Source organism: Podarcis muralis, chromosome 15 (genome assembly GCF_964188315.1).
Source record: "Podarcis muralis chromosome 15, rPodMur119.hap1.1, whole genome shotgun sequence".
Classification (NCBI taxonomy): domain Eukaryota; kingdom Metazoa; phylum Chordata; class Lepidosauria; order Squamata; family Lacertidae; genus Podarcis; species Podarcis muralis.
The window spans coordinates 6,990,539-7,013,783 of record NC_135669.1 but is presented as its reverse complement, the minus strand read 5'-3'; the positions used below and the strand labels follow the sequence as shown (position 1 = coordinate 7,013,783).

The following is a 23,245-nucleotide window of genomic DNA, read 5'->3' as shown; positions in this document are numbered from 1 at the left end:
TATTGTGTCCCAATATAGGAACCCAAGCAAGGTTGGAAAAAAGCAGTGAATGTGCTTTTCTCGTGTAATTAGAGAATGGCCACAAGTGATTATAGCTTACTGCTTAGCCAAATACCTGACTTCTGTCATTCTGTGCACTGTGACAGAAATCAGCAATTCATCCAGCAATTGTCAACTTGCAAAAGATGCACATCTTTCCCCCCAGCATGTTCCTGTGTTGGAAAATAAATACCACAAGGAGCAGCCCCCAAATACAGAACTTGCCTGAGTTTCCTAGTCCCTTTTCTCACTTCCCCTCTGTGAGGCCAAATACCATAGCTCTAGACTTGAGGCAGTAGTTGATGTTTGCTCTGTGTGCATCTTGTCTGGGTTGTAGGGAAATCCTGAAGTGCAAATGACAGAAATGGTCCTTAAGATTATGAATGTTTAAGGATGTACATCTGTAAGTTTCACCACTCACTGCAATCCAAGTTGCCATATTGTAGATGCTTCACATCAGGAAAACATGCTGAAATACTGTGTCTTTATCATAGACATTAGCTTGATACTTGCAGAAGTAAAAATTCTTGCTTTCATGCTAGGACTGTGCTACATACCTAAACCTTTTTGTCACACTTTTTATACTACAGTGCAGTTGTACTGTGCAATAAGTCAAAGCAGTAGCACTTCTCTTAGAACCATGGTTTGTATCAAACCAATTTTTTTCTCAGAGTAGACCCATTGAAGTTCATGAAACTGTTTGCCATTTCAGTGGGTCTGCTCTGAGTGTGACCAGCTTTAGCTGCAAGCTTGCACCCCAGCGTTAAGATCTACAGGTGCTAGTGATGAGAGTGTCTAACTTCTGTGATCCTGTGGGCCAAAAAGAGACTTGGTAATGAAATGTGTGGATGATGAATTTAGTTTTTCTTTTGTATAAGGAAACACAACTGTTCTTCCAGAGATTACACATAGGGTTCCGTTTAAGCTCGGTAAATGCAAAACATGTTGAGCACAATGTGAAAAACAGACGTCAGTAAACAGGTTAGGAGCAAGCTATAAAGTATCATTTAGTGCACTCTTCTGATGCATGTTTGCTCAGACTTAAGTCCTGCCGTGTTCTGGTGTAAGTGTGCAGAATTGTAACCTTATAGTTAATCCCTCCTTTGCCAAATCCAATCCCTGCCATACACTACAGTCTTAACTATCTGAAGGGAAAGCCTAAAATGAAGTAAATATTTTCTGTGAGCTCCACTTTGATAGCTTCCGAGTTTATAGCACCTTGCAGTCATTCTTGAGTAACATGAAAGACAGATGACAAGTATTTCTACTTTACAGAGTGCACAAGGTAAGGGAGAACGAGAAGTTAGTGTTTCACATTCAGCAATGCCTCGCATGTCCCATTTAGTCCTAATCTGAGGACCAAAGAAGTGATACAGCCGTGCTTTTTCTTTTGAAGTTTTAGCATTTTTATTAGAGAGTTTTAAAAACAAAACCGTGAAACAATGAAAACACAACTCCATTGATTTGGCCTCTAAAAATGTACAAAATGTGAAAAATGAAGGTAAAATAATCTTTATCACAGCAACAATCCTTCCATACCTACTAATGGTTCAGACTAGCCCAATCTGCAAAGCAGGCACAAAATTAACTGCCACAAAATGCCCCATACCAGGAATGATAGTGGTTTAACTATGACGGGAGTGAAACCTTGAGATTCCCACGTGGGTAAACAGAGGAAAACTCACCATTCATTATAAATTGTTTTGAGTATTCCTGAGACAACTGCTTGGCCACTATTTCGTTCTGCTCCCCTCCACCTTTTATCACATCTTTATTCTACCTCCTAGGAGCTTACATGATCCCGGCTGATTTTACCCTCACAACCACCCTTTGAGGTAGGTTAGGCTGCTAGGGGCTGGCTCAAGGTCACCCAAGACTGACTGTTGGAAAAAGGAGCCTGTATTATTTTAATATTACTCATCACCTTTCTAAAATACCACAACTGCTTTCATTAGAGATACAAGTTTTCTTTTTCCCTTCGTTGTGTCCCCCAACATTTTTAGTTCTGGGGCCTCCCTTTAACCTCCAACTGCTGGATGAAACTTCTTTTTTATTAGCTAGATATATGCCTGTCTTTTCTCCCCCTTTTCTCTCTCTCTCTCTCTGTGTTCTGCCTTTTTGCTTGTCTCTTTGCTCTTAAATAGAGGTTTAAAATAAAATGAAGACTGTGTCCCCTTCATTAGCCCATGCCCCAGTTTTGGGTACCAAACCACAAGCTGACAACTGATGTGCTAGCCTATGTTATGCGTCGTTGCCATTTTGCACAGAAATACTGCCATCTCCCTGCCACTGTTACCTTGCTTAAACCAGAAGTAGCTTGTGTGCTTCCCTCCTGATGTTGTTGGGATGCAACACCCATCGGCCTAAGCCAGCCTGACCAACAGGTCAAGGATGATGAAAGTTGTGGTCCTGCAACATCAGGAGAGCACGACGTTGGCTATTCCGGCCTTAAATAGTCTTTTGAAGCCACAACCATTATCACCCCTGTAAAAAGAAAAGAGAAGCACTTGGCACTGCTTGGGGATGTGCCCCACATCCAGAGTTCAACAACATCTGGGCAGCCAGCTCTGCTGTAGGTGGGCTTCCACCAGCCTCAGCCAGAAAGGTCAATTGACATTGGGAGCCTGCCATTCCTGATGCAGGTAAATGCCAGTTAGGGCCTTCTGCTATCCTATCGAGGGGTATGCGGGGACCATTTTATTTGGGTGACAACAAGCAGAAAATGTGGCACATCCAGTATGACAAAGAGCAGCAAGGTGACATTCTGCTTGTGGAACAACTTCTGTAGAGAGGGAGGGAAGCCTTGTGCTAATCACCTCTCCCCCAACCCTTCTATGGGGGCATTCCGATGGATGCCCACCCTGCAGAAAGGGCAGTTTATGCTGCTGGTGTCTCTCCCATGCCATCCCAAGTCCCCTGAAAGTAAAACACCTATTTGGAAACCTCTCCAGATTTAAGGTCCCAAATCCCAGAGAAACAGTGTTGAACCAGCCTGTGGTCACGGTGCCGCCATCTTGTTCTCAGCATTAAGAAACTTCTGACTCTGTCCCAAGCACACCAACTTAACAACGGCGGAATCCTAGCGCAGGCACCAACCAACAAAAGCTGTGGGCATGGATGAAAGCCAGTGCGTCTTTGAAGAAGGACAAGCTCCAGCACTGAGAGAGCAGGGGTCACAAGCAGTTAAGTCTACAGCTATATACAGCTCCCCCTGAACTCCACAGAAGAGAAAGAACACCAGTGTGATGGCGCATGCACATGCAAAGTAGACAGCTGGCCACCTAAGAGCTGCTTTTGCGCAAGGCGGTTTCAAAGGGGAGGAAGCAAAAGACTGAGAGTGAGATCTTGCAGCAGAGACCTCATCACAGCCGCCACCCAAACCACCTTGCAAATGGTGGAAGCTGCAGAGGGGGAATTTGGGAGCTCACAGCAACTGTGCATCTCCTGAGTTTTGCTTCTTAAGCTGGTTGATTTTAAACAGTAGCCTTGAGATACCTTGTTAAAGAGTCTTTTGCAATGCTACTGTTGCGTTTATGCCCCAGTTCCACAAATCCTGGTGCAAAGAGCAGCAGGTTGTATACATGCAACTGTGTGTAATGTTTATGTTGGTGAACAGGTTAGTGATTTATTTGAGAGGTAGTCATTTTGGGGCACTTCTTTGCAAAAGTCTACTATAATGGGTCAATGGGTTTCATTTTTTGCAAACTGCTAAGGTTTAGTCAATCCTAGTCCTACTTAAGAGTAGACCCACTGAAGTTAATGGGCATTATTAACTTAGGACATTGATTTCAGTGGGTCTACTCTGAATGGAACGTAATTGGCTATATCATCTATGGTGCAACAATATCCATCCCAGGAAGCCATCCAGCCTCTGTTGAACAACCTCTAATGAATGAGAGTCCACCACTTTCTTTTTTTAAGAATGATTTTTATTAACCGACCAATCACATCAAATCAAACCAAATTACATAAATTCCAAATTACAAAGCCAAATTTTAAATTTTTGTTGTTCTGAAGGGGATCCAATCATCTTCTTGCTGCTACTTTAATGTCCACAAATCTGACCATATGATGTTCACAGTACTATCCAGTCCTTTCTTATTGTTTTTCCACATCTCTTCTTGTTATTTTCATATATTTTTCCTTTCTCTTTGTGACCTCTGATAGTCTCCACAACCAGGTTAAAACAGTTTGTAATCCTGTGTGGATATTTTTTTTATCCAAGAACCATATCCAGACATTTTCCGTATAACATCACTTCCATAAATCAAAACAGTCTTACCGTCGTTAATCTTCACAAAACTGTCGCCTTTCTCAAACCTCTGAGGAGAATCACCAGGAATGCAGTCTGAAAACAAATCCATTCCTCCTCCCGGTTATAAATCCTTCGGCAAAAACCTGCTAAGATGGCGACTCTGTATTTATTGCTGCACCATTCCAAAAGCTCTTGCTCTTTACTCGATCTCCATAAAGCATACTTTTGGTTAAAATTCATTTCCACACAGTCCTTAATCATCCTACTTGGGTCAGTTAACTGACGGTTCTAATGAGGGGGGGGGGGGGTTTCTTAGTTAATCACATAGAGGAAAAGAAAAAAGTTTTTCCCCCATCCAGTCCCGTTGCCAACATACCCAGCCTTTGATGTATCTTCGTGAAATATTCCTGTTGATCCAACCCGTCGCTCTTCTTTCATAGAGGTCCCTTCTATTAGCAGTCTTCACTCCCCTTCTTCACTTGAAATATGTGCATTTGCTTCTTTTGTAATTAATTATTCCAAATTGCTGCAGCTAGTGCGCGATCAGAGACAGCGTCCAGGAGAGCCGGAGTCCACACGGGGGCATTCTGCCTAGTGCCCTCACCCCCTTCTTTCGAATTTGGGGGTGATTTATGGGCACAGCAGGCAAGGGCAGTGTTCCCCATTCCCTTGGGGCAACAAGGGAGGCTGCCTACTCCCATAACAGCCTCTTAATTACCCCATGTGGTCCGGAGAGATGGTATTGTCGGCCATCTTCCAGTGCGTCCCTAGTGGCCCCCCGAGAGTCCACCACTTTCTAAGACAGTTTGTTCCACTGTCAAGCAGCTTGTAACATCAAGAAGTTCTTCCTGCTAGCTGGTCAAAAACCCTTCTGAGAATTTGAGCCTGCTGGTCCGGGGCCAACCCTTTGAAGCAAAAGTAAGAAAACACATTCCATCTTATACGTCAGGAGTGGGGATGTTTTGGCTCTCCCAATGTTGCTTGCTTAACTACAACTTCCATCAGCCCCAGGAAGCACAGCCAATCACCAGGGATGATGGAAGCTGTAGTTCAATTAACACCTGGAGGGTCAGAGGACTCTCCCCTCCCTCGTCCTATGAGATGGGCCTTCAAGTATTTATTAATGGCTCTCATATTGCCTCTAAATAGTACTGTCCAGAGAGTAGGGGAAATATACTCAACTTCTTCACCCCTTTCTCAGAGGACTTGATATCCAGGACTCTCATCATCTTTGTCACCTTGCTTTGAACATGGTCCAGCTCAACAATATCCTGGTTAAACCCCAGAACTGGACACAGTACCGTAACTGATGTCTGAGCAAATCAGACTATTACTTCCAGAAATCTGGACATTAGCTTTCTGTTGATGCAACAGAATTGTACAGTAGTACCTTCGGTTGCAGACTGGATCTGTTCTGGAGGTCTGGTCGGATCCCAAGGTTTCTGCAACCTGAGGACCGCTTCTGCAGATGCGCGCATGGCGAAACCCTGTCAAATACTTCTGGGTTTGCCGCTTTCGCATCCCGAAGTTTACGTAACCAGAGGTACTACTGTATTAGCCTTTTTAGATACTGTACAACACTGTGGGATCACATTTAGTTTCTGGTCTACTAAAATCCCTGAATCTTTTGCATTTTTACCAGGCATCACCCATCTTGTATATGAGTGCCTTATTCCTCCTAACTTAATGCAGAACTTTACATGCAGCTCTGTCACCTGCAAATCTGATAAGGATCCTACACTCCTTTGCCCAACTCATTGATAAAGGTGTCAAATAACAGAACAGGACAGAACCCCACACATCACTTCTTTCCAGATGAGCAAGGAGTCATTGATGGGCACCCTTTGGGTAAAGTTTGTCAAGCAGCTACAAATCCACCCAACAGTAGCTGTTACAATATGAGAACATCGCAGCTGCAAACAGCCAGCTTGTTGACATCAAGCTAAGGAAGCTGTGGGAAAGAATCTTCCCGGAAGTTCACAGACTTCGCAAAGCTGTGTTCTGTGTGTAATATGAGGCCTTCCTGTTGCGTTTGTAAAGGAAGTCTTAGTGACTTGCTTGAAGGAGACTGAAGTGATCGGATGTGTTTTCTTGTAGAGTTTGTACGGTCAGAAATAAACATGATGTAAAAGGACTTTCTGACTACTCTTCTTTCCCCTGTGAAGGGGGAGAAGTGGGTGTGCATTTTCCACGCTGGGAAATGTCGCCTATCGAGATCTACCCTGGACTTGCAGCCAGGGAGGTCACCGGTAAACAAGCTCAGGGAGCTGGGAGAGCTGCCAACCTCTCCCGTTAAGGCTTGTTTTCCAACAGTAGCATCATCTAGCCTACATTTTACCAATATGTCAACAAGAATATTATGGGGAATCTTGTTGAAATCAAGATATGCTACTAGGAAGATAAAACATTAACAGATAAAGAACATGATTTTCTCACGGTAAAGTTCCAGACATCACTACAAGCCTGGAGTCCATAGTCTGCAATGACCTGATAAAAGCAGAATTGACTCTACACTGAAAAGGTGAACATTTGACATTTAGAATAAATTACCCACATTCTATATAATAAGTTAATGTTGCTAAGACTCAGGTTTTCATAGTCTAGATTTTTCAGGGCTGGGATCAAGGGAAGGAAATGTGGAAAATCAGGATGGATGTGCAGTGAGGGTGGTGGAAACACTCGTCACAGCCTAAAGCAGGAATGGGGAGTCTGTGGCCCTCCAGATGTTGCTGGACTCCCCTCAGCCCTGGCCAGAATGACCAATGGTCAGGAATAGTGGCCAATGTAGTCCAACATCTGAAGGGCTACAAGTTCCCCACCTGTCTAAAACTAGGAGTATATTGAAGCCCTGCCCACCTAAAGGCCACAAGGGGCACTGTTTGATTTTCTAAGCGGACAACAGATAAAAAGCTTCTATGCTTTTCTTCCTAGCTCTAGGGACACAATTGCCCTTTTCAGAATAGAAGCTGCAGTTCTCAGGGCGCCAGGCTGCATCTCTGTGCACCCATCCTCTGGAATATCCATCTAAGGAAGAGCTGGTCTGCCCAGCACAGAACCTGCTTTTGCAGGAGGTCAAAGGAGCAGATACTTCTGAGTAGCAGAGGGGCAAACGGGGCTTATCTGCTGCAGCAAACAAAGGGAGAGTCTTCTGGTACCAAAAACGGTATCAAATGCATCATGGCAGGAACTTTCATTCATTAGTCCATTGCATCATACATGCATTAGCGGCAACTCTGCCCCAAAAGTGTCTTGCTCTGCTCTCAACTGCAATCCTAAAGACGCTCACTGGTGAGTAAACACCTGTGAACTGGGAGGGACTTACTTCTAAGTAGACATGCTTGAGGTTCAACTGACAGGCTCTCATTTGTATATATGAGAGAGGACTATAGAGACATAGGAAGCTGCCTTATACCAAGTCAGATCATTGGGTCCCTCTAGCTCAGGTCTTCACTGACCTGCAGTGGCTTCCCAGGGCCTCAGGCAGGTGCTGTTTCCCAGCAGCACCTAGAGACACCAGGAGCTGTTCCTGGCACCTTCTGCATGCAAGGAAGATGCTGTCCAACTAAGCTGCATGCCGCTTCCCCAAGAACCGTACACCCCACCAGCTGAGGGTAACATTTCATGCATCTGATGAAGGAGGTGGGCTCAGATCCACAAATGCTTCTGCTCCTACACGCTTTTAGGCTTGCTAGGCTTCTGAACATAAAAGCCAGCCGACCTGTGTGGGGAATGTACAGGTTGAATGGGGAAAGCCTGGAGGTAGCTGGAAGGGCAGAAAACCGACCAGGGACCCTGTCTACGCTAAAGAAGAGGTCACCAAACCTTCAGGGCCCAGTGAGCTCATCTGAAATTTTTGCAATGTGCCACCAACTCTGGTCCCAATATGATTGTCACTGGGCGTGGCATAACACAAAAGGGCAGAGAAAGAGGCAGGACCCCAAAGTTGTGTTGGCGTGCCTTCTTTCATCCGTGGGGGGGGGGGGAGGCATCACCACACCCTTTCACAGAGAGAACCTCTCAGCAGCTCTCCTCCATCCAGAATAAATGGGAGGGAGTGTGTCCCACTGCTGGTCAATAAAATGTGGGTCATGTTTAAGGGAGTGGTGTTCAGTGTAGGAGAGACACCCTGATCTGTGTGGAGGAGAGCGGCAGGTGATGGTTTTGCCTTACAGCAAAGGACTGGACCAGATTGCCTTTTGACTTAGGGCAACTGCGTTATTAAGAGTGGCATGGGCTGGACTGGAAATGCGATTGGTCCAGGACCTGCTGCCTAGTATGAGAGAATTGCCTCCAGAATTGCCATGCAATGCCCAGCACTGTTCCCTAGCTCCCTGTGTAATCAGACTGGTAGGGCCAGAGCAGATCTCAAAGCCCCAGCTGGCTTTTAAAAATGGTGTGATCCAACCGCACTCCTCCTCCAGGCACCAAGTAACACCGAAGGCTGTGGCCTCCCTCCTCCTTTTCCCAGGACATGCAGGTGGGGATCCTGAGGTCTTTATACATCGAGGCTGAAACCAGAGACTGTCAGCTTTTGTCTCTCTGGGGCAGAGAACCTGGATTTGCGCTGCAGCGGCTGATGGCACTCGGGATCCGTCAGAGGAGGGTAATGCTGTCTGTAGCACAGGTAGGCAAATGCAAGGCCCATTCCTGAACCAACCAGCACATCTTGGGAAGAAAACACAAAGAGGAGAGAATACAAAGATTGTTTCAGCTTGGGGCTGGCTAGCAACAGCACAGAACTCTGCTTCTATCCTCTCCATGTGTAGGGAGAAGAGTAGGAAATTGCCTCATACAGAGTCAGACTCCTGGTCCATCTAGCTCAGTATTCCTGACCCTGACTGGCAGTGGCTTTCCAGAGTTTCAGATGGGACATTCCCTGTCCATTGCCAGGGATGGAACCTGGGACCTTCTGCATGCAAAGCAATGCTCTTCCTTCGTCATAGGGGAAGCTGCCTTATACTTATATGTTTGGACCATTTGTTCATCTAACCCAGAATTGTCGACTCTGACTGGTAGAAGCTCTACAAGGCTTCAAGCAAAGAGAGGTCATTCCTATCACCTGCTACCTGCCTTTTAAACTGGAAATACCAGTGACTGAGCAGGGAATGTTCTGCATACAAAGCCATGTGCTCTGCCACTGGCCTATGCTTCCTCTCCAAATGAATGAATGGAAAAATAGAAGATGGCACCATGCTTGGTCAGATATGCAGCTCATCTAACTGGGTGCCTGGGAGGGAAAACCCAGAAGTCCAGCAGTGGCAAGAGCAAATGGCTGCTGCTCTAAGAACCGGTGCCATATTTGCTTCTCCCCTCCTCCCTCCCAATCACTTTTCCATGTGTGCTGTGTCTTTTACACGGTGAGCCTGAAGGCAGGGAGCAAGGGAGTCCTGACATCTGTCAGCTGTTTTTTCCCCAGAGGAATATGCGGAGTAAAAATCCTGTAATGGGCAGGAGGGGATTCGGCCCTCTATCCTGTTCCAAACCCTGGCTTGGACACAGGCATGCACTTAAGGAGGGAGTACAGCCAACCTCCACCCATTACTCCAGGGTTGGGGGATCCTGAAGCCTTCCAGGGGTTGCTGGACTACAACTCCCATCCTCCTTGACTACTGCCCATTGGCTACAACTGATGGGAATTGTAGTCAAGCAACATCACAGGTTAGCCACAGGAAGACAGCCACTTGCCATCTTCGTGGCTCACTTCTCCATCAACTTCTCACTCACCTTGCCAGTGATGCTTGTAATCGCAGGTGCGGGATAAAGCAATGAGCATCGCCACAAAGAGGGGCGCCAAGAAGGCACAGAGGCGCCAGGACTGCCCACGCCCGCCAGGCGCAAAGCAGTGGAGCTTCCCTGCGATGTAGAAGGAGCCGAAGGCGAGGCCGGCAAAGGCAACTGGAAGAGAGGAATGATCACTGCAAGACCCAGCAAGGCAAAGAGTCCCCGCTAACATCAGCAACAGATCCATAAACACCTGAGGAACTAATAGTCCCTGATCTCTCGGTAAGATATGGCAGAGGCTGAGCTCAGAAGGTGGGCAATGCCTTTGCAAGGCAACACTATACAAGAGGACTCAAAAGTTAGTCCTGTTGACTTCAATGGAGCAGGCTCTCAGGTGACCCACATTGAGGGGAACATTCAGAGCAGCGGAAGCCAACAGGGAGACCAGCTCCCAGCAGCCCCAGTCAGCATGGCCAATGGTCATGGGAGTTGGAGTCTGTAGAGAAACTCTCTTTTGTGGTTCGTTTTGCTCCAAGTTTTGAAGAAACATTTTGTGACTGCAAAGAGCTGTGGTGACAGCTTCTAACAGAGGAAATGTGATCACTTTAAGATTTTACTAGGCAGGGCCTGGATCAGGTGTATTGGTCTGGTGGCTGGCTGCAGGCTCCGGTCAGCTGAGAGTTCACTGTCAGTGAGGGAGGTGATTAAGTTGTTCCAGTTGCAGAGAAGGTAGAAGGGGGTGGATGAGGGCAGCGGGAGGAATAAGGACAGAGAACAGTGGAAGGGGAAACTGAGGCCTGTATATTAATAGGCATGTTGTGTGGGGTGGGGGTGGACATCAAGCAAAGGAGCAGTCTTTGGGGACTGGGGGCTGGAGATCGGGTGAAGGAGCAGACGACAGAGCAGATTTTGGAGATCGCACCACACAGATTGGGGGACGCGGGTGGTGCTGTGGTCTAAACCACAGAGCCTAGGGGTTGCCGATCTGTAGGTCAGCGGTTCGAATCCCCGCGATGGGGTGAGCTCCCGTTGCTCGGTCCCAGCTCCTGCCCACCTAGCAGTTCGAAAGCACGTCAAAGTGCAAGTAGATAAATAGGTACCACTCCGGCGGGAAGGTAAACGGCGTTTCCGTGCGCTGCTCTGGTTCACCAGAAGCAGCTTAGTCATGCTGGCCACATGACCTGGAAGCTGTCTGCAGACAAACGCCGGCTCCTTCGGCCTATTGAGTGAGATGAGCATGCAACCCCAGAGTCATCCGTGACTGGACCTAACGGTCAGGGGTACCTTTACCTTCACCTTTTTACTGCACAAATTGGGGAGTGTGTGTGTGGAGCTCAGGTGAAGCAGCAGTATTTGGGTACTGTGTGCGTGAGGGGTTGGAGATTGGACATAGGAGTAGTCTTTAGAGATCACGATGGGGGGTGGAGATCGGAGCAATATTTGAGGATGGCACATGTGGAGGCTACAAATGGGAGCTGTATTTGAGGATTGCACTTGTGGGGACTGGGCAATCTTTGGTGATCAGGTTGGTGGGGGGGATGGGCGAAGAATTGTACGGGTGAGGGTGGAGATTGGGTAAAGCAGCAATTTTGGGGATCGCATGAGTAGGGGGATGTGGATTGAGCAACTGAACAGTCTTTTGAGATTGCACCGGTGGGGTAGGGATGAGCAAAGGAGCTGTCTTTAGCGATTGTGCCGGTGGAAGGGTGGAGATGGAGGAAAGGAACAGTCTTTGGGGATCTTGCGCATGCTGGAGATCGGGTGAAGGAGCAATGCTTGGGGTTTGTGTGGGTTGGGGATCAGGCGAACGAGCAGTCTTTGGAGATAGCATGGGTAGGGGTGGAGATCAAGCAAAGCAGCAACCATGAAGATCACCTGTTTGCAGGGGTGGAGATGGGGCAGAGGAGCCGTCATGGGGACTTATAATGCTGCAAGTGTATCATATGGTTGTAGCCAGGACACTCTTCTGCTCACAAAAAAGTCTCTCTGCAGATGCACCCTGGAGAGATCTGTGCATGGCTGCCTTGAACTCACCCTGGATCCATCCCATCTCCCCATTTGGTGCTTCCCATCCCCGGCTGCAGCCCCCAAACGAGACAGCTTGCGCACTCACAAGAAGAATGTCCACTGGGGAAGCTCTTGCGCCCCTCGGTCACTATTTGCGCGTCCCCCGTGCACAGCAGCTGAAGGGTTTCCCGGCCATCTGGGAAGCAGCGGTAGAAGAAGTCCGGTCGAGGCCTGGAGTGAGGAAGAGACGCAAAGCGTGGGGCTCTGAACGATAAGTGTGGAGAGGAAGAAGCAAGGCGAAATCTAGCGCTGCGCTCCACAACCTGACCAAGCAGCTCCTCTTGCAGACTCCACAACTACTGGTCCTTCCATAACCCATCTTGGCGTCTTGCAAGTAACGGCCTTTGCTTGGCTGAAAATTGCTCTGGAGAAGGCAGCAGCAGCAGAGGACATAAATGCCAAATCCCAACTCCTATCACCTCCAGCCAGCATGGACCATGCTGAGAGAGGATGAGAGCCGGAGTCCAGCAACATCTAGGAGACCCCTGCCCAGCCCAGCCCTGCCTTTTCATTCTCTAGTCTCCAGGCAGTAGCCTAGAAGCAGCTAAGAAAGAAAGATGAAGGAATAGAGGCGAATGGGATTTCAGGAGCCACGTTTACTAGGAAACAGACTGCCTGGCTTACCCACAGAGCAGAACTAGGGGACAAGTGATAGCAGAATCCTGAGGTAGCTTACTGGATCGGCAGTGGAGGAAAATCATGGATTGTATCCAATGTCAGCCATGCTCAGAGTAGACCCACTAATTTCCACTCAGAGTAGACCCATCTAAATCCAGAGTTGTACCTAAGTTAGCCTGTCTATCTACAGTGGTGCCTCGCAAGACGAAATTAATTTGTTCCGCAAGTTCTGTCATCTTGCGATTTTTTTCGTCTTGCGAAGCACGGTGTCGGGTAAGTTTTGGAAAAGCTTCAAAAATACCAAAGTCTTCAAAAACCTCAAAAAAGGCTACCACACCGCGTGCTATGAGTTGCTCCTCGAAGTCAAGTCGCAACTGTATTAACGGTTTTAAGAAAAAGGAAACAAACTTGCAAGACGTTTTCATCTTGCGAAGCAAGCCCATAGGGAAAATCGTCTTGCGAAGCAGCTCAAAAAAACAAAAAACCCTTTCGTCTTGCGAGTTTTCCGTCTTGCGAGGTACCACTGTATTTCAATAGGCCTACTCAATGTGTCTGGCTGTGAACCAGAAGGTTTGTGGTTTGGGCCCACCCAGGGATAGCTATGGAAAGAATTTCTGCATTGCAGGGGTTTGGACTAGAGGGTCCTTTCAAACTCTACAATTCTTTGATTCTATAGTCTGGGTAGAAATTAGTTGGATACAACCCTTTTTTTTTTTTAATACTCCCCTATAGAATCGGTGGTGGTGGGAATGTCCCTGCAAGTAGAAAACTAGCAGGACAGGCCCTGTGCTGTGCTGCAACCTTTCTGCTCAATATGAACCACCATGGTCCCACTTCTCATAATGAAAGAGGGCATTATATACTGTGTATATATGTGCAGAAAGAGTTGTAATGAATAGATAAATACCTAAATTGTGCCATGTTCTCTAGCACTAGGGAACTATTCCACATTTAGGATGGGCATTCAAAAATGGCAGAGACAAACCCATTGCAGTCTGAAATGTTACTCTGCCACTCTCAGGATATTTATGGAATCTCATTCCGAAACGCAGACAGCCCGGTCCAACCTTCTGCAACCGGCAGTCAAAATGCAAAAATACACTCTCTACAGAAAGGACTAGAACAAACACACACAAGGAGAAACAGGATCTCACCTGCCCACAGCCAGCTTCACAGCATTGGTAAAGACACCATTCAGGGTAAGAGCCAGGCTGGCACCTGGAGGAAAGAAGAAGGAAGAACCCATTGTTTTCATCATCTTTACTGATTCAACCCTAGTCAGGTTCATTGTCAGAAATGTTGTGGCGAGAGGGCTGTCTTAAGGGGGAGAATTATTGCAAAGGTAAAAGACAATCATGGAATTCAAGCCATGGTCTTCCCATCATTCCATCTGCACAAGCATTGAAGTTTGTCAGAGAGAGATTCCCCCTCTCCTCCTGGGGGGAATGGATGGGGGTGGGAGGGAAAGCCCCATTGCACAAATTTTAGCTCAGGACTTCCAGTGATGGGGCTGGTATAAATAATAATAATAATAATAATAATTTATTATTCATACCCCGCCCATCTAGCTGGGCTTCCCCAGCCACCCTGGGCAGCGTCCAACAAAATATTAAAATACAGGAATGCATCAAACATTAAAAGCTTCCCTAAACAGGGCTGCCTTCAGATGTCTTCTAAAAGTCTGGTAATTGTTTTTCTCTTTGACATCTGGTGGGAGGGCATTCTATAGGGCGGGTGCCACTACCGAGAAGGCCCTCTGCCTGGTTCCCTGTAACTTGGCTTCTCGCAGTGAGGGACTCGCCAGAAGGCCCTTGGCGCTGGACCTCAGTGTCCGGGCTGAATGATGGGGGTGGAGACGCTCCTTCAGATATACTGGACCCCACCCAAGAAGGTCGATATGTTTAAAGTGGTTGAATTGTACTCTATAGAAAGAAAGTAAAATTCTATTTTGTAACATTAAATAAGAAGCTACTCTTTCAAGTTATCCCAGTGCCTTTGCACCCCAGACAGAAAGCTAGAACAGGTGAGTACATGGCTATTCTTGGTAGCTGCCCCCAAGTTCTGGAACTCCTTCTCAAGGGAAGCTCAGCCAGTCCCCTCTCTGAAGCATCTTCCACTGGCAAGCAAATACATTTTTATGTGGACAGGAAGCTGTCTTGGAAATACATTGCAATTGGCATGTGTGGGTTGCATGGAATAAATTAATTCATTCATCTTATTTAGCAGGATTTATATACTGCTTATTATCCTGCCTTCACCCTAAGGTCCTGGGACAGGTTACTGCAATATAAAAATACAATGGTAAAATCAGTTAAAACAATTTTACCATCAGAAGATTGACTTTACTGATGTTGCACCTGCTGTGCTTTAATTTTTTTACTCTATATTTTACTGTTATTTTATTTTGTTTGAATTATTGCTTGTTAGTCGACCTCGACCACCATTTGGGGGGACTACAAATTAAACAAGCGATAAAAGTCTACTTCTTTGACTGCTTCAGGGGGCAGCTAGGGGTTTAGGGCCTTACCTACAGTATACATTTAAAGCAATTTATTGTAGGATTTTAAATGTCAGAGCTTTCCACAAAGAATCCTTAGAAGTGTAGTTAAGTGCACTGAGAATTGCTAGGAGACACCTTTCACTCTCACAGAATTGCAATTCCCAGAGTTTCCTGGGAAGATTGTTAAAGCACTTTAAATATGTGGTGCTGCTGTGCCCTAAGAAGAAAACAGAAAAGGCCCATCCGGACTGGACTGCATGGTTTATCTGAACACTCAAATCAGTTCTAAGTTTATAGATGATCCTTCTTTTGGTCCATTGATGTATTCTTGTATTTTCTGCTGTGGAGGGGGTAAGTTGGGCTCAAAGCTTAGAATAGTTTACAACAACAACAACAACAACAACAACAACAACAACAACACTAATAAATTTTTATTTATACCCCGCCCTTCCTGGTTCAAAAACTGGGCTCAAGGCAGCTAACAATAAATTTAAAACACTTAATTATAAAAGCAGCATAAAATACAGTATAAAAACATGAATAACAATAAAATTCAAAAATCAAACATTTAGGGGAAATAAGCATTAGATAATCCCCAGGGCTAGCTGGCTGAATTGGTCCTACTTGGGCCAGCGAGGAAGCCAGGAGAGAATTAGCTGTGGGGTCTCAGAGCAGGTGATCTTCATAAAAAGGGAGGGGGAGGGAAGAGAAGAGAAGAGAAATAAAAGATCAGGCTGAATTCAAATTAAAGGCCAGGTGGAATAGCTCTGTCTTACAGGCCCGACGGAAGGAGGTTAAATCCTGAAGGGCTCTAGTCTCATGGGACAGAGCATTCCACCAGGTCGGAGCCATCACTGAAAAGGCCCTAGCCCTGGTGGAGGATAGTCTGACTTCCTTAGGGCCCAGGATCTCTAAACTATGGTTATTCATGAACCTTAAGGTCCTCTGCGGGGCATACCAGGAGAGGCAGTTCCGTAGACAAGTGGGTCTGGAGACTTGCTAAATCAGACAAAAGACCCCTCACATCTAGCATCCTGTTTCTGCCCATCCAGATGTCTAAGGGAACTCATAAGCAGGATATGAGCCCAAAAGCATCTCTCTCTCCTGGCCCAGAAACTAGTACTGGGTTTGACACTGCAGGCAATACAAGTCCTTGTGACTAGCAGCCACAGATAGCTTTATCCACTGTGAATGTGTATAGCCCCCCTTTCAAAGCTGTTCAAGTTCAGCTGCGGCGTGCAAAGATGTATTCACCTAAGCAGGCTTCCCGTGTATCCTCTTGGTCCGCGTTCATGAAGAATTTCGCCAGGAGAATCAAGATCAGGGGAGACAAAAAGGAAATGACCTGGAACGAGATGGGAAGAGACAAGAAATAGAGTCAGCAGCGCTACAAGAGCAACAACAAAACTATAGGGTTGTATCCAGCATTAGAACGGACCCATTGAAAATAATGGACAGGCCTAAATTATGCCCATGAAGTTCACAGGGTCTATTCTGGGTAGATCTTCGTTGGATACACCCTATCAACGAAAAAGGTGCTTGCCACCCACAATTTTTATAAGTACTATATTAAAATTTATGCTGCCTGATAAATCAAGAGAAAACAGTTCATTTTAATCAATTAAACATTGCGATCGTAGTCAATATTCAGTATTAACTAAATTACTAAGGTATTTAAGACTCTCCAGCTTATAGGAGATCCTTGGAGCTGAGGGACTGCAGGGGGGTTGGAATGGATGACCATTAAGGTCTCTCCCAACGCTACAATCCCATGGTTCCACGAAGTGTTTTGGACCCTATCCCCCATCCACAACAAGCAGCATGGCCGATGGTCAGGGATGACGAGACTTGTAATCAAGCGACTTTGGGAGGGAGACAGGATCCCCACCCCTTACCTATTGGGGAAAAGACCTCGTACGTCATCAAGTCCAGTTAGGAAGAGTTCCTAGATTAAGGCTGTAATCCTATGTCCAAGGGGACTAAGAGGAACTCCCATCAGTACCAGTCAGCATGGTCAATGCCCAGGGATGATGATGATGACTATTATTATTATTTTATTTATTATTATTTTATTCATGCTTTCAATTTCATTTTTTCATTTCATTTTACAATCATTTTAACATTTCAAAACTTGACTTCCTTCCCTTGCTTTCTGTGGTTCCTTATTTAATATCTTCTGCATGTCCAAATTAACTTAATTTGCTCATTTATTCATCTGCTTTAAATATATACTCTTATAGAACTGCAGGTTATTACAACAATCCTGCCAATGTTCTTATCTTTTTACAATTTATCTGTAAATATTCAATAAACCATTTCCATTCTTTTATAAAAAGTTTGTTATCTTGATTTCTCATTCTTCCGGTAAGTTCCATCATTTCTGCATATTCCATTAAGATTTTGTATCCATTCTTCCTTCGCTGGGATTTGTTTCTTTCCATTTTGGGGTGAGTAACATTATTGCCGTTGTAGTCACATACATATGGGACACGGGTGGTGCTGTGGTCTAAACCACAGAGCCTAGGACTTGCCGACCAGAAGGTCAGCGGCTTGAATCCCCACAATGGGTTCAGCTCCCGTTGCTCGGTCCCAGCTCCTGCCCACCTAGCAGTTCGAAAGCACGTCAAAGTGCAAGTAGATAAATAGGTACCGCTCCAGCAGGAAGGTAAACAGCATTTCCATGCACTGCTCTGGTTCAACAGAAGCGGCTTAGTCATGCTGGCCACATGACCCGGAAGCTGTCTGCAGACAAACACTGGCTCTCTCGGCCTATAGAGCGAGATGAGCGCGCAACCCCAGAGTCGTCTGCGGCTGGACCTTACAGTTAGGGGTAGGGTAAAGGGACCCCTGACCTTAAAGGTCGGGGTACCTTTACCTTTTTTTTTAGTCATATACAGGAATAAATTTCTATACAGTTTAGGTCAAGGAGTCAGCAAACTTTTTCAGCAGGGGGCCGGTCCACTGTCCCTCAGACCTTGTGGAGGGCCAGACTATATTTTTTGGGGAAAAGAAAGAATAAATTCCTATGCCCCACAAATAACCCAGAGATGCATTTTAAATAAAAGCACACATTCTACTCATGTAAAAACATGCTGATTCCTCGACCGTCTGCGGGCTGGATTTAGAAGGCGATTGGGTCGGATACGGCCCCGGGGCCTTAGTTTGCCTACCCATGGTTTAGGTAGTTCTGTCCTTTTAATTCCCAAAAGAAAAGCTTCTGGTGATGATTATTAAATATAATAAAATGGTGATGATGATAGGAATTGCAATCCACAACATCTGGAGGGCATCCCACTGACTAACCCTTACATAGATGTGTGCTTCACTGAACGTACCACGCACTGGAGACAAATCTGAAGTGGCATCTGCCTGCAAAGGACACGTAACTACAAGCACAGCCTAAACTGTACAAGACGGCTGGCATGAACGAATACTTACAAACATGGGCTTAGCGGGTACATGGTCGGACTCCACATAGGGGTTTTTATAAAGCCACATTTCTTCCGGCTGTATGACTCGCTGGAACGGAGGCAGCAGCTCAGTGAACCTAGAGAGGAAGCACAACCAAGGACTAAAAGGCTTGTTTGCACAATACACTGTACACAGGTACAAGCCGCCTCCACGCACGCGTTAAGTGTGTACAACCCTTGTCCACGCAGACTGTGCACACCTTGGATGTCATGTGTGAACACCTCTTGGGTGTTGGTGATTTTAAAGAAAAAGCAGAAGGCCAGTACTGGGGTTTCCTCCCAATATGGTCACAGGGAGATCTGAGGAACAAGAATGATGCAACCATTTCCAGCAGGCATTTTCAAAGCGGTCTACAATTATCACTTGAAATATCAAATCGTTTTCGTAAAGAAACCAAAATTCCAAATAACCACAAATAATACAGGAGCTCCAATCATATGAGGAACAGGCAGCCAGTCACTGAGTTGACCTCCATTTGGCTCCCTGCGACCAGAGGACTGGATTCATGGAATGCCAATCCAGGCAGGATGGGTATGGAGAGGGAGGAGAGGAAAAACCAAATGTCTCCAGCGTAGCAGAGGTGCCCCAGTCCTGGAACACCCTCCTCCTCTAGGCATGGACAGCCATGAGTTTGTTGGGAGTTCGCAGCCCTTTTGTTTTGCTGCAGATTTGGTAAAACTGATTCCGAGTCTTGAGTCTGCTTTGTGGTTTTAGTATTGATATTGATGATGTTTTACCGTTATCTTAATTGTGCTCTGTGATTTGGAGTCAATATGATTTTTTTAAATACTGCTTTGAAGTCACCTGTGACAAAAGTCAGTGTGTAAGCACATTAAATAAACAAACGATAAATTTCAAGGCATGCTTTCCCCACTGTATGTGCACACATATAAGGGACTCTGCCCCACCTCTGACCTACACAGTGGCTGATAAGAGGGGCATAACCTGTGCAAGCTCTAGAGCTGAATTTCTGCAGGTTATGAACTACAGATTTCAGCAGCCTGGAGGGTGCATTTATCTCATATAAGTGAGGAGAGAGGACACCCTCTCAAGGCAGGGAGAGTGGCTATGTTTCTAAGCAATTAATTTTGAGCAGGCTTGATATCCCTGATCCTGCAGAAACCTGCAAATTAGCATTGGACCGTTCAGCATTCTCAGGCCTGTCTGAATGATAAGACTGTGTGTGCACATGCACACATGATAAATTCATATTTTCTACTTATTTGTTGCATAGGGTCTATATGACTTCCCCTTGAAGCCATGCATTTTGTGTTTTCCAAGTCAGGAATGAGGAGAGTCGCTGAGTCCAACTCTGACCACCTCTAAGTCAGCACAGCCAATGGTCAGGAATGATGGGAACTGTAGTCTAAGAGCAACAGGAGAGTCACAGTTCCCCTATCCCTATTCTGAGTGAAGAGCAGTATTTTGCATATGTGAACATGTGATTCTCTCCTCACCCACCCTGGCCAATCCTTTGCTCTTAAAACTGGTGCGTGCAATGAAATTAACCAAGTTAGCATGGGCTCCTCTTGGATATTCTCTGCAACAGGACTATTAACAATGATGATGACGATGATGATGATTATAATAATTGCCTGCTCTTCACCATAAGCTCCCAGGTCCTACAACCATGTAGAAATACAAATCTAAAACCAGTTAAAACAACTGGAACGAACAAGGGATACTTTTCATCTCTCCCACGGTTTTTGAAATTGAGTTTCAATACATAAAATAGTGTTGGACCAGGCTTGAGAGTTACGTGAGGGTTAAAACATGTGCTTTGTCCTAGCGCAAGGGAAAGCCCTCGGAGTCTGCTTTGATTCATTGCAAAATAGCAACTCCTCTCTCTTTTCTCGTGGGCATGAACCAGAAACTGATTTTAAAAGTTGAGGCATCTGTGAGATCAACGGGAACACGGGGTTCATTTTCAATAGCCTAGCTAGAGAGAAAAGATGGGGCTGCTTGGAGAGGCAGGGCTCTCCCTACAGTAAAAGCCTGGGCAGAATTATTTAAACAATGGTGAGTGGAACCATTTCATCATTACAAGTGCAGAGCAGAACAGCCCTACCCCTGCGTCTCTGGAGCCGAATCCAAAAAGAACACATCAGCCTTGGACTCCTGTCAGTCCAAATGTCAGACAAGCAGCATCAGCCCTGGCCAAACACAGGAACAGCTACTCCTCTCGTTGTGTCAACACAAGGGGTGGGGGAACGTCAGCTGACCAGGTGCTGCCAGCAGGTCTTGCCATATCAGCTGCTTTCCACTGGCATTTTCTGGGGGGTTGTTGCCAGTCAGGGTAGGCAACACTAAGCTCAATGGTGCTATGGTCTGACTCAGTAAAAGGCTGCTTCCCACAGACCCCTGTGTTATACCCACTGTGAAGGAACCATGTGGAAAGGGGTGTGTCAGACAGAGCCCCATGCACTGGGGAAATATCAAGCATAGCAGGAATTAGAGCCAGGAGTGTGTTGTAGATATAAGGAGGCTTTTCCTGAATAGAGTGGTACCTCGGGTTAAGTACTTAATTCGCTCTGGAGGTCCGTTCTTAACCTGAAACTGTTCTTAACCTGAAGCACCACTTTAGCTAATGGGGCCTCCCACTGCTGCCGCGGAATTTCTGTTCTCATCCTGAAGCAAAGTTCTTAACCCGAGGTAATATTTCTGAGTTAGTGGAGACTGTAACCTGAAGCGTCTGTAACCTGAAGCGTCTGTAACCCGAGGTACCTCTGTACTAGTATGGCGTCCACCTTGAAGGGAGATTCCCCATCATCTCCAGCCAGATACCCCTGCCTGAAAAACTGGAGAGCTGCTGCCAGTCAGGGTTGGCAAACTGAGCTGAGGTGGGCTTGTCAGTTTTGGCAAACTGAGCTGAGCCAAGGGCCCGATTCTGCAGAAGGCAGCTTCCCGTTCCTCGTCTTTCCAGGCCCTTATGTTACGAAACCTGCACCAGAGGCATGTAGACCTAGAGATGAAGGAGGACATCGTCTGGGGCCCTTGGCCCATACAGGGCACGCCGCGCAGCAGGGCAGGCATCTATGGGGTGCAAAGGGGCGGATTTTCTTCCCAGCTCCTGCGAGCCACACAATATGCACAGGCAGATACCGACGACCAGACGTGCCAGGGTGTCCTCCGGGGTCCGCATATCGCGTACCACTCCATGCCCCAAACGCGGCGCCGACAGGCCTGGCTCTCACCTCCTTAGGCGAGGAGGGGCAGAGGGAGGCACATCTCCTGCGCATCGCCCAGCTGGCCTTCTGCTGCACCGCCGCGTGGCTTTCAAAAGGAAGCTCCCTGCTGCGTGCATTGCGGCAGAGAGAGAGACAGAGATCTCCCCGCATCCTCTTTCCCGGGGGTGCCAGGCCCGCGCCTTGCGCGCCTCCCTCGCGACCCAACCCCCCATCCCGACCCGCTTTGCACTCACAGGAAGAGCCCCAGCAGCGCGGCGCGCACCCCCACTTCCAGCAGCAGCAGCGCCAGCCCCGCCCGCGGGACCCGCCGCATCTCCGCTCGTGCGGCCCGGGAGCCGCGCACCGCCCTCCTGCCCGGCCAGCCCCGCCTCCTCTGGGGGGAGGAGGAGAGGGCGGGGCGCGCAGGGGAGACGGGCCGGGGGACTTACTTCCGAGTAAGCCCAGCCGCACTCTTCCGGCAAGCCTGCGCGGGGGTGGAAAGGGAAGGGGCGGCGCGGGGCACGATGCTCCTCGCTGCAGCTGCTGCAAAAGCCCATGCAGTTTCATGGGCGTAGCCAGGATTTAGGTAAGGGGGGGGGGCAGGCTTTATGTTAGGGGGAGCAGAACCTCACATAGTTAAGTGTTTGTATTGATTTCATTGATTTGGAGGGAGCTGCCCATGGGCGTGGCCAGGATTTTGTTTGGGGGGGGGCAGGCTTTTGTTGGGGGGCAGGAACCTCAGATTTATATTGATTTTTACTGATTGGGGGGGCAGCTGCCCCCCTGGCTATGCCCATGTGCCATCTCTCCATCAGCGGAAGCCTTGGGACCAGATCGCCCAACGTTGTCTTGCGCTCTGCACTGGTGGTGGCAATCAGGTTCACCTGTGCTGCGTCTGGACAGGGCTGGCGCACCCATAAGCAGAGCCGTCTTACCCATAGGTGCTAGGGGTGCTGGGCACCAGGCTGAAAGCCCGGGGCCCAAGAGTTGAGTCTGGGGAAGAGCCCACCCGTCGGAGCGCTGGGGCTCAAGTTTGGGGGCAGCCAGCAAGACGCTGAGGCGGCCGGCCAGCTCCGCCCTCCTGCACTCCTGGGACTGGGGGGGCGCCAGGCGGATCTTTGCACCCTGGCACCGCATATGCTTAAGACAGCCCTGCCTATAAGGCAAGGTGAGGCCACCGCCTTGGTCAGGGGCAGCAGACACCGCTGCAGGTCTCTGTCCCCCCACCCTCATGTTCCAGATGTAGACCTTAGGTCACCCCATCTTCCCTGGAGGCATAGGCACCAACTCTGGGCTGAGCCCCCCCCAGTCTTGAGGGGCTTGGCCTCGTCAGACCTCTCTGCATTGGGGTCCTGTTGGGCCGTGCGGGGCCTCCCTGCAGCTGTGGCGGGCCTCACAGCCTCCTCC

The 23,245-nt window shown here is 47.5% G+C and overlaps 1 protein-coding gene across 5 annotated transcripts; it reads right to left on the bottom strand.

The window, feature by feature from the left end:
- Window positions 1-67: 67 nt before the first annotated feature.
- On the bottom strand, window positions 68-22,228 carry PLPP5 (phospholipid phosphatase 5). Of its 5 annotated transcripts, XM_077919931.1 has the most exons (8): window positions 21,866-22,053; window positions 18,639-18,747; window positions 16,455-16,545; window positions 13,855-13,918; window positions 12,129-12,253; window positions 10,019-10,189; window positions 8,848-8,959; window positions 3,947-5,199 (listed from the first exon to the last, which is right to left on the bottom strand). In XM_077919931.1, the coding sequence occupies exons 1-8, from the start codon at window positions 21,973-21,975 to the stop codon at window positions 5,154-5,156; spliced, it is 828 nt and encodes a 275-aa protein (XP_077776057.1). In that variant the 5' UTR covers window positions 21,976-22,053; the 3' UTR covers window positions 3,947-5,153. The 5 variants fall into 5 exon arrangements, with proteins under 5 accessions (XP_077776058.1, XP_077776057.1, XP_028563214.2 ...); XM_077919932.1 differs by lacking the exons at window positions 3,947-5,199; window positions 8,848-8,959 and adding an exon at window positions 68-383 and having other exon boundaries at window positions 21,866-22,058; XM_028707381.2 differs by lacking the exon at window positions 21,866-22,053 and adding an exon at window positions 22,093-22,228 and having other exon boundaries at window positions 3,947-8,959.
- Window positions 22,229-23,245: the final 1,017 nt, after the last annotated feature.